General features: G+C 42.2%; 1 protein-coding gene across 4 annotated transcripts in view; it reads left to right on the top strand.

Moving 5' to 3' along the window:
- Nucleotides 1-10,886, top strand: part of COG3 (component of oligomeric golgi complex 3) — a 69,893-nt gene that overhangs the window by 34,990 nt on the left and 24,017 nt on the right. For 3 of the 4 annotated variants that reach the window (XR_009213251.1, XM_032150820.2, XM_058437858.1), the window contains exons 14-16: nt 1,453-1,558; nt 7,652-7,776; nt 9,990-10,079. Coding sequence is in view for 3 of the 4 variants with exons in the window: in XM_032150820.2 (XP_032006711.1) it covers nt 1,453-1,558; nt 7,652-7,776; nt 9,990-10,079 (321 nt within the window). In the remaining variant the exon portion in view is untranslated. The remainder of the gene's footprint in view (nt 1-1,452; nt 1,559-7,651; nt 7,777-9,989; nt 10,080-10,886) is intronic. The other variant, XM_058437857.1, reaches the window with a different exon arrangement.

A 10,886-nucleotide genomic window follows, 5' to 3' on the forward strand; every position in this document is an offset into this window, starting at 1 on the left:
ATTTCAGTGCCTAGGTGGATAAATGTGTAATAATAGGTATGTTCGTTTTAAAGTTAACAGGCTGGAAATATGCCCTTACCTGTTTTGAGGATGTTCTCCTAAACTCACATCTCTTCCTCTGACTTCTATTTAAACTTATTGTATTTTTGGCTAGTTATATTAATTATTTATATGTTGTTACTTTTTAAATAATGTACAGAATCAACCTTGCAGGGATCAGATTCCCTTGTAGGGCAGGCAGTGGAGGCTGTTTCTTTTCTGTGGTCCATAGCAGGAATTACCTTTATGTGTCTTGGTATTGCGGATAACAACAGGGAGCAGATGGGTGGTCCATTTGCAGGAGCTGCCTTGACTTTGAGGGCCACAAAGCAGGTATGATGAAGACTAGGTCTGTTTCCCAGCCTGATCTAGTGAATGGTGCTCCCTCCTTTTCCTCCCCTCCTGGCCTTCATTAGGAATATCAGTTTTTGTATTATAGATAAGAATGCCTGTTTTAATTGCTGTGTCTGATAGGACGTTAGGTGATAAAGGTTTCTATGTGCTTCCCTCACATTGTAATTTAGTGGTATATTTGGTATGTTTATTCAGTCATTACATGGCCTGTATCCTGGATGCTCCCTTGTGTAGTAGACCTTTTGGCTTAAGGGTAACCACTTGCAGTAAATATGCTTACTTTGTTTTTCTTTTGGTGAGGGACTGGGGTATAAGGGTGGTCTGGCTGTGACATCTGCATGCCGTTTAGGGATTAGCTGTACTTTCCAATTTCTGCATGCAGAATGAGTGGACTGGTCTGTGTGGTAGGGAGTCTGTTTCCTAATCAATTCTCTGGCCATTAATTTTTTTTTTTTAATTTCAATAGTTTTTTGGATACAGGTGGTTTTTGGTTACATGGATAAGTTGTTTAGTGGTGATTTCTGAGACTTTAGTGCACCTGTCACCCAAACAGTGTACACTATACCCAATATGGAGTCTTTTATGCCTTACCCGCCTCCCAGTCTTTGCCCCGGAATTCCCAAAATCCATTGTCTCATTTTTATGACTGGCCATTCTTTTTGACAGTAACTAAATGACCGTTAGGTCTTCATTTCTGTGTATTTCCACCTTTATAATTAATGTAAATTAGTGGGATTTTCATTACTAATTTAGTAGTTGGTGTCTCCTTTGTATACTGTATGATATTCTTTAGGCAGTGAGTCCATGCTAATTTTTAAAAAATATCTGTTTCAAAAATAGCATACTGTAGCTATTATCACATAAAGAAAAAGCCTGTCATTTGGATTGGCCAGTTACTTGAACAAAAACATTTCTGATATTCAGAATGTATCCAGTCTTAAATCTGAATAGTTTCCAAATGTGAAGTTAAAAAAATATATATACACTTTGTATAAAGAACATGTTCATGTTGCAAACACTGCTGAAAACGGTAACGTTCCTTCTGATTTCTTTGTACAGCAAATTGCACAGAGTTTGAAAGACGAACAGAAGAAGGTACCTTCAGAAGCTTCATTTTCAGATGTTCACTTAGAAGAAGGAGAGTCTAACAGTCTGACAAAATCTGGTATGTTATGGTATCTTAACTGCCAGCATTTATTCATTTGGGTTAATAAACCTTTACTGAGGACTTGTCCTGTCCCAGGCATGAAAAACAACTTGTGCCTTTGAGGAGCCCACACTTTATGGGGGGAGATTGCCAAGCCACAGACAGAATTCAGTGGTGAGTGAGATGCTAATGGTTTGCACAGGGTGCCCTTGGACCGTGGATGAGGGGCATGGAAATTGCGAAGAGAGATGAGCTCTGAGTGTGGGAAGGTGGACTCAATGTGGGGTGTGGTGTCTGAGAACTATAATGTTTTTATGAAGAGCGTGAGAGAGCCAGGTGAAGTAAGTTTGTTTAAGATAGAATAGAATGTAGGAAGGCATGCAGGAATGGAAAACCATGGCTATTTTGCATAATTCAAGTGGTTTGGTATGTTCGGGCCCAGGTTGTATGTGGGGAAGGAGCAGGTAAAATAGGCCAGATAGGGATAGATGTCATGTGATAGTCTCATGGCCTTTGGACTTCTAGCTGGCATAGTGTATCATGGTGACTGGACCATCAGATTTGCATTTCGTAAACATACTGAGTGTCTGGGACTGGAATAAAATATTATTGACACAGTTGTATGGAATGGCTTGGACTAGGGTACATGTTATACAAGGAGCAAAATTGTCCCAAGAATCACCCTGGATACTCATTAGGGACCTAGACAGCAAGCTAGATGGGAAGTAAGCCATCCCTTCCCCACCCAGCTATAAGAGTGGCCCTAAAGCCTAGCTCCCCATGGGATGACTGAGAAGGTAGGTACTGTAATTCCATGGGCTTTAAAGAGCCCCAGCTACCTCAGGATCCCCAGGTGAAGGGCATCATCAGGTGTTCTGAGTCTACTCTATAAACAGTTGCTACGCTAAATCCAGACTGTCAAGCAGCTGGATATTGCCCATCTGACAATGCCATTTTATCACGCTTGCCCTGTAGGAGGGAGGACCCACAGAGGGCTGAAATTTCCTCCTCTTCAATAGAACCCATACCATGTCCTAGTACATCTCTTGGTCCTAGTATACCTCTTTATGAGTACTGGAGAGACGAGAGTACATTTCTGTCTTGCCAACCCCGGACTTGTGCGTTTTCTCTTTCCCCACTAAAGCCTACTTTTTAACCCATTGCTGGCATTACAATGAGGCAGTAATGGGTTATTGGCAGAACTGTAGAGACTGATCAGGAAGTTGTTATATTTTTCCATTTGAAAGATAAAGGTGGTTTGAACCAGGATGGTGTTGGGGGGGGATGGAGAGAAATACAGAGATGAGGGATATGGTTAGAAGTTTGAATCAGTAGAATTTGATGGCACCTCAGATGTGAGGGTTGAATAAGGTCCATGTGGAACAACTGAGAGGGTCTGTATTATATGGTTCTAGAAGCTGTACTGTCCAATATGGTAGCCACTGCCATTGAGCATGTGAAATGTGGCTAGTCCGAATGTGCTGTAATTGTGGCTAGTCTGAATGTGCCATAATTGTGTAAGATGCACACCAGATTTCCAAGACTTAGTATGATATAAGGAATGGAAAACAGGCTGGGTGCAGTGGGTCACAGCTGTAATCCTAGCACTTTGGGAGGCTGAGGCGGGCGGATCACCTGAGGTCAGGAGTTCAAGACCAGCCTGGCCAACATGGTGAAACTCCGTCTCTACTAAAAATACAGAAGTTAGCCAGGCATGGCTGCATGTGCCTGTAATCCCAGCTATTCGGGAAGCTGAGGCAGGAGAATCTCTTGAACCTAGGAGGTGGAGGTTGCCATGAGCGCAGCTTGCGACAGATGAGATCCATTCAGAAAAAAAAAAAAAATGAAAAAATTTTTTTAATTTTATATTGATTACATTTTAAATGATTTTTATGCACCAGCATGCCCAGCTAATTTTTGTATTTTTTAGTAGAGATGGGGTTTCACTATATGTTGGCCAGGCTGGTCTCGAACTCCTGACCTCAGGTGATCTGCCTGCCTCGGCCTCCTAAAGCGCTGGGATTACAGGCGTGAGCCACTGTGCCTGGCCAATCCTGCTTTCTTTTTACTTTTTTTTTTCTTTCAAAGAGATGAGGTCTCACTGTGTTGCCCAGGTTGGTTTCGAACTTATGTGCTCAAGCGATCCTCCTGTTTTGGCCTCCCAAAGTGCTGGATTATAGGCATGGGCCACCATGCCCAGCCATTTTTTTTTTTTTAATAGACATGGAGTCTTGCTATGTTGCCCAGGATGGGTCTTGAACTCCTGGGCTCAAGCAGTCCTCCCACCTTGGCCTCCCAAAGTTGCTATAATTACAGACGTGAGCCACTGTGCCTGGCCTCTTTTTACTCTTTTTTTGGAGACAGGGTCTGGTTCTGTCGGGCAGGCTGGAGTGCAGTGGCGTGATATTGGCTTACTGCAACCTCTGCCTCCTGGGCTTAAAGCCAACCTCCCACCTCAGCCTCCCAAGTAGCTGGGACTGTAGGCTCATGCCATCATGCCTGGCTAACTTTTTTACTTTTTAAAATGTGACATTTTACTGTGTCACATTTATGATTTACATTATATTTCTATTGAACAGCACTGCCCTAGAGCTGTAGAGAGAAAGACTGATTTAGAAATAAAGGATGAGGTGTAGTTGATGCTTTGGGCTTGTGTAAGATCATCCTAGGACAGAGTGTAGGGTGACTGTAGCAGACGTCTTGGGAGAGAAACTGAGCCAGTGCTGACGTTAAGGAGCAAATGGAGATAGAGGAGTAAACTAAGCCCACCAAGAAAGAACAGCCAGCGAGGTCAGAAGTGGGCAAGTGAGAGAGTGTGATTGATGTCAGAGGAGGAGGGGTTGGCAGTGTAGTTTGCGTAAACAGGTGAGAAGATCGAAATCTCAAGAACATTGTGGTTATAAAGTGGCATGCTAAGTTTTAAAACTTTAGAGGTGGAATAGTTGAGAGGAAGAAGGAAATCTGTAGAAAGTAATAAGAATGTAATTCTGCAAGTATTAAGAAAATCTGCCCCTGGGGTAGGGGTGTGAGGATGGAAGAGAAAGTCTTTGGAGTTGAGAAGGTAAGGATGAACAGTTTGTCATCTGTGCAGTTATCAGTGTTATCACAATGGCGATAGAACTTGGCATGGAAAGCAAGGCTCTGAGTCAGGTAGGAAGTGGAGCAAAACCAAAAAGAGTACGTCATAATCACTTTTCCTGGTTTCCTGGTTCCCTGGTTCCCACCTCTAAAGCTGGAAGTGAGAGAATGAGAAGCCTCTGAAAGGAGGGCTTTAAATGATGTGAAGTTCATGGCATAGAAGGAGGTGTCAGGGCAGATTGGTGGAGGGACCTATCTTGTGAAGAGACTAGTTATCAGTGCCTTCAAAAAGCACAGCTTTGTTTTGTATGTAGAGCAAGTAAGGGGGAGGTGAGGCCCGCGGAGGATGATGGAGGCAGACGTGCAGGAGGGCTGTGGGAGAAGCCCTGGTCCCGGGGCCTGCTCTGCTCCTCAGGAGAGGCAGCCAGAGGGCACTTGGCTTTTGATGGTTTGCCCCGGTGACCTAGTATTAGTTACATAGGAAAGGGAAAAAAGTGAACACAAGCTGACTTCTGGCTTTAAAGTACTTAAACACATTTGTTTGACTAAACATTTATTTGAGGGAATTCTTTTGGCACTTTATTTTGAAGAAGGGATCTTGCACATACCATATTCCTAAGGAAAACTATAAATATTTCATCTCCTAAATATTCTTTGATGTAATTTGTTTATTCTTTTTCTTTAAGAAACTTAATACAAATTAAATGTTAGTTTAAAGTGAGCTCTTATGGAAGAAATTTAAAAATTATACAAGTTAAATAGGAGTGGTGAGAGAGAGAGAAAAAAAATTATACAAGTAGTACTTGTTTTTGGAAAAAAAGCTTACAGAATTGTAAAGTGAAAGTACTGGCCAGGCACGGTGGCTCACACCTGTAATTCCAGCACTTTGGGAGGCCAAGGCAGGCAGATCACCCACGGTCAGGAGTTTGAGACCAGCCTGACTAACATGGCAAAACCCCATCTCTACTAAAAATACAAAAATTAGCCGGGTGTGGTGGCACATTCCTGTAATCCCAGCTACTCAGGAGGCTGAGGCACAAGAATTGCTTGACCCCAAGAGGTGGAGGTTGCAGTGAGCCGAGATCGTGCCACTGTACTCCAGCCTGGGCAACAGAGCCAGACTCTGTCTCAGAAAAAAAGAAAAAAAAAAAAGGCTGGGCGTGGTGGCTCATGCCTGTGATCCCAGCACTTTGGGAGGCTGAGGTGGGGGGATCACTAGGTCAGGAGATCAAGACCATCCTGACCAACATGGTGAAACCCTGTCTCTACTAAAAATACAAAAAATTAGCCGGGTGTGGTGGCATGAGCCTGTGGTCCCAGCTACTCAGGAGGCTGAGGCAGAAGAATCACTTGAACCCAAGAGACGGAGGTTGCAGTGGGCCGAGATCGTGCCGCTGCACTCCAGCCTAGGTGACAGAGCCTAGGTCCATCTCAAAAAAAAAAAAGGAAAGAAAGCACTAAGCTTCAACATTTCCCTCATCCCATTCCCCTCAAATCTGTGCTATACAACCTCCAGGCCTTCTTGTAAGCATGTGCTGCTGTAGCCATTTATAAAAAGGAATTAATGTTTGCTCTGTAATTTATTACCAGTGTATCACAGATCTACTTCTATTTTCTTATTATTGAAAACATTCCAAATATACAGAAAAGTTGAAAGAAAGATGAATGACGAGCACCCATACCCACAACTTGGATTCAAGACTTAACATTTTATTTTTTATATATATTTTTATATATATATATATACACACACACACACACATATATACACACACATATACACATATATGTGTATGTGTGTATTTGTATGTGTTGGGGTGTGTGTGTGTAAGTATATATTTTATGAACCATTTTAAATTATTGACATCATTGACACTTCACCCTTGAGTATTTCAGCATCTCCAAAAAATAACGACATCTTTTATTTAACAATAAACCATTATTGCACTAAAAATTTAATGAGTTTGCTAATGTCCTCTAATGCCTAGTCCATCTTTCAATATCACCTGTTGTCTCAAAGTATTATACCAGCTCCACTTTTCATGGTTCATTTGAAATTTGGTCCCTCAACCGAGAAGTGATTGTGCTTCCCTTACAGAGGTGTCTTTGCCCAACCACACTCCCCACCTGCTCTTCCTCGCAGTCGCCAGAGTCTGCCTTTTCTGACCTTCCCAGTGCTGGGGGGAAGCCCGCTCTGGTCACCTGGGAATTGGATGTACTAACTAGGCCTGTATGTGATTTGACTCAGAGTGTGGAAGACAGACTGACAGGTGAACCTGCTGTGATTAATCCCCCTTTTTAGAAGTGCTTTGTTTTCTTGTTACTCCTCCACCTCCACAGGCTCCCACCTGCTTTCTTCCTCATGACTACATAGAGATCTGCCTCCTTTTTTTTTTTTTGAGGTGGAGTCTCACTCTGTTGCCCAGGCTGGAGTGCAGTGGCGTGATCTTGGCTCACTGTAACCTCCGGCTCCTAGGTTCAAGTGATTCTTCTGCCTCAGCCTCCCGAGTAGCTGGGACTACAGGCACGTGCCACCACGCCCAACTAATTTTTGTATTTTTAGTAGAGATGAGGTTTCACCACATTGGTCAGGATGGTCTCGAACTCCTGACCTCATGATCCGCCTGCCTTGGCATCCCAAAGTGCTGGGATTACAGGCGTGAGCCACTGTGCCCGGCTGATCTGCCTCCTTTTTAATGGCTGCATTCTATAATGTGATTATGCTTTTCCTATGTTCCATAAAGATTATTGATCACAATTTGGGAAAAGCAACTTGGGTTGAGCATATATATATGAAGCTGGAATGTATGTATGTCCATATTCATGTGTATTCTCACTTACTGTGTTAAATCTTGCCTGTCACTGATTTAGATTTCTTGGGGTATTCTTGATGAAAACTGAGGCGGGAAAAAATTGGTGCCCTCTAGCTATTGATAGCTAATGAGAATAAGCAGTTTATAGTTCCCATGTAAATTATTGTAAGACAAACATCCACATGTGTGAAATGTGTCTTCTTTTCCACTTGGGTTTTAGGTTCAACAGAATCCCTCAATCCTAGACCACAGACCACAATTTCTCCAGCAGATCTTCATGGAATGTGGTATCCTACAGTGCGAAGAACTCTTGTCTGTCTCTCCAAATTATACAGATGCATAGATGTACGTGTATCTTTACTGTGAATTGCTTGCTCTTTCACTTGAAATATTTTTTAATTTACATTTTAAGATCTTGATAAAGTATTTTGTTGGATATTCTTAAAATCATGATTTTTAGATATGGAAGTAACTTGAGGTCAAGCTAATTTAGGAATTTCTAACCTGAACTTTCTATAGAAACTTATAATTTAGTAATGGGCTTTGGGGATTCTATGGACACCTCAAGGGAGGATAATTGTGAGCAAATTTTGCATGACTGTTTTATATGTGCATTCCTGAGGAGAAGATCCTGACTGCATTTAGAGCAATGATTAAATATAGCAGTCAAGTAATGAATTGTCTGGATGCCACTATTTCTTAGGGATATGGTTCAAAAGGAGTATGCATTTACCCTTACACCACAGAGGTATTTTATACCAGAGTCCTAGGACTGCACAGTTGTTTCATTGGGTCAGTAGAGTGTACACTACTCTATATTTAATTTAAAATGCATAATTGCTGGGCTTTGTGCTTATAGATTTTGAAATGCTACCAAAAGTGCCTTTTGCCCAGTTCTGGGACTCTTAAGGATGGGCCCAGATCACCTCTACAGACTTAGATGTCTCAGCCTTTTTGCCCATCTGATGAGATCTCTTCCAGAGAGAGGTTTGGATCTCTTCCTCCCCAGGGTGTCCATTCAGTTTATTGAATAATGATATTAGGCTAAGATTCAGCAACTTCCTGCAGTGGAGTCAGGATCCCAGGGAAAATACACAGGAGGTATATTCCACATAGAACCCATTGTCATCACAGACTCTAGTAAATAAAGCCTCTTAGGGTGCTTAACAGGGATTTTAGCTAAATAGTAGGTAGGCCTGAGGAGGTCACTATGCCAGTTTTGTCTTATGCCTTAGGCTTGCTTATTCTTTTTTCACCTAGCTTATATTCAAATCTTAACACTTTTAGTCTTACCGATCAAAGGTGAGGAAAGACAATCCAGTGTAAAAATACATTAAGGCTGAGCAGGGGAAGGCGAGGGTCTTGGTCTAAGCTGCTCATCTTAAGCTTTCTTAGGCAGGGTTAGTGACCCAGCAGGTGGCAGCTCCAGTCTCTCCTTCCTATAGTAATAGCCTTGTGGGAAACCACAGAACGGGGAGAAGCAATGTAAAAAGAGAATAACATCAAGTCAGAGACCAGGGCCCAGGACAGTGGCCTAATAATGAATAGGCTCATATTTATGTAGAATGGAGGCTGGGAGGGAAGCAAGGGGACTGACAGGAGTCCTGGTCCAACCACCATGCCACACCTCTGGGAAGATAGTAATGGCAGAATTAAATTAAGAATCAATCCCAGCACTTTGGGAGGCCGAGGGGGGCGGATCACAAGGTCAGGAGATCGAGACCACGGTGAAACCCTGTCTCTACTAAAAATACAAAAAAAATTAGCCGGGTGTGGTGGTGGGCGCCTGTAGTCCCAGCTACTCGGAGAGGCTGAGGCAGGAGAATGGTGTGAACCCGGGAGGCGGAGCTTGCAGTGAGCCGAGATTGCACCACTGCACTCCAGCCTGGGTGACAGAGCGATCTCAAAAAAACAAAAAAAAAGAATCATACTGCCCATACCATTTGGTAACCCGGTTTTTTTTTTTTTAACTCCATTATGAATTTCACCGCCTCTTTCAGCATTCTTTGATTTCATAAACAGTATTCTATAATTTAGATTTAGTTGTATTTTATTTGTCAGTCCCCTGTCTTTGAACATTTATGTTATTTCCAGTTTATGGCTGTTCTAAATAATACTGTAATGAAGAGCCATGTACATGATTTCCTAAAATACAATTCTGATGTATTTTTAGAAGTGAATTTACTGAGGTTTGTTTTAAAGTTGGTTTTAGAGATTTAAAAAACAGCCCCACATGAGATCGTGTTGGAGCGAAGGCTCCATGAGTTCAGAACCATGCCTGCCTATATTTCTAGCATCTAGCACAGTGCCTAGCATGCTAATCAATATTTATTGAAGGGTCACATGAGTGTTTCCAGAGATGACTGCGTATTACATATCTATGTGTTGGTCTAGAAAGGTTGCATGGGAATAGGAAACCAGGAAGAATAATACAAGTAGTAAATTAATCCAACCATGAGGTCAAGCAGGCATTGTTATTTGCACTTACAGCCTAGGATTTTCCTTTTTTTTTGTCTTGTCAAGTGCCACAGGCTGATTATTCTCTTTTATTCCACCAGAGGGCAGTGTTCCAAGGATTATCACAGGAAGCATTGTCTGCCTGCATTCAGTCCTTACTTGGAGCGTCAGAGTCTATCAGCAAAAACAAGGTTTGATGAAGTGTTAGGTGAAATCCTGTTTCCTGGTAAAATATTGTGGAATATAGCATTTACTTATAGGCACAGAAGTTTAAAGCTGTTTTGGCAGTAGGATTTGTTTAACATGATTGAATTTTGAGGCTCTTTGAGAGAAACTGTTATTTCATTATAGTGCTAAATAAAGACTGTACTATATAAGAGAGTCCAACTTTGCTAAAGTACCAAAAGTGGTACTTAGGTTACACATTCTGTAGGGTAAAGGTTTCTTGTTGTAGTCCTAGCCACTGGGGAAATGGTACTATTTCCCTGGAATACCAAGAAAGCATTTTCAAGGAAACATCACAATTTATAATCATCTCTACGATAATGTTTTAAATAGTTGAATGTTCTTACATGGAGGAAATGAGTCAGTCAATTTTGAGGACAGGTAATTGTGGCTCTGGGTTGTGTGACTAGAAGGAGTCACCATGACTGTATGGCTTACAGTTTTGTTTGTTTTTGAGACAGGGTCTTGCTTTGTCTCCCTGGCTGAAGTGCAGTGGTGTGATCATAGCTCACTGCAGCCTCGATCTCCTGAGCTCAATCCATCCTCCTACCTCAGCCTCCCAAGAATCTGGGACTACCAGATTCTTGTACATGAAGGCATGTACCTTCATGCCCCAGCTAAGTTTTGTATTTTTTGTGGAGACAGGATTTTGTCATGTTGCTCAGGCTGGTCTCAAACTCCTGGGCTCAAGTGATCTGCCCACCTTGGCCTCCCAGAGTGCTGGAATTACAGGTATGAGCCACTGTGCCTGGCCTATTTTTTTTTTTTTTTTT

Source organism: Hylobates moloch, unplaced genomic scaffold (genome assembly GCF_009828535.3).
Source record: "Hylobates moloch isolate HMO894 unplaced genomic scaffold, HMol_V3 SCAFFOLD_4, whole genome shotgun sequence".
Taxonomy (NCBI): Eukaryota; Metazoa; Chordata; class Mammalia; order Primates; family Hylobatidae; genus Hylobates; species Hylobates moloch.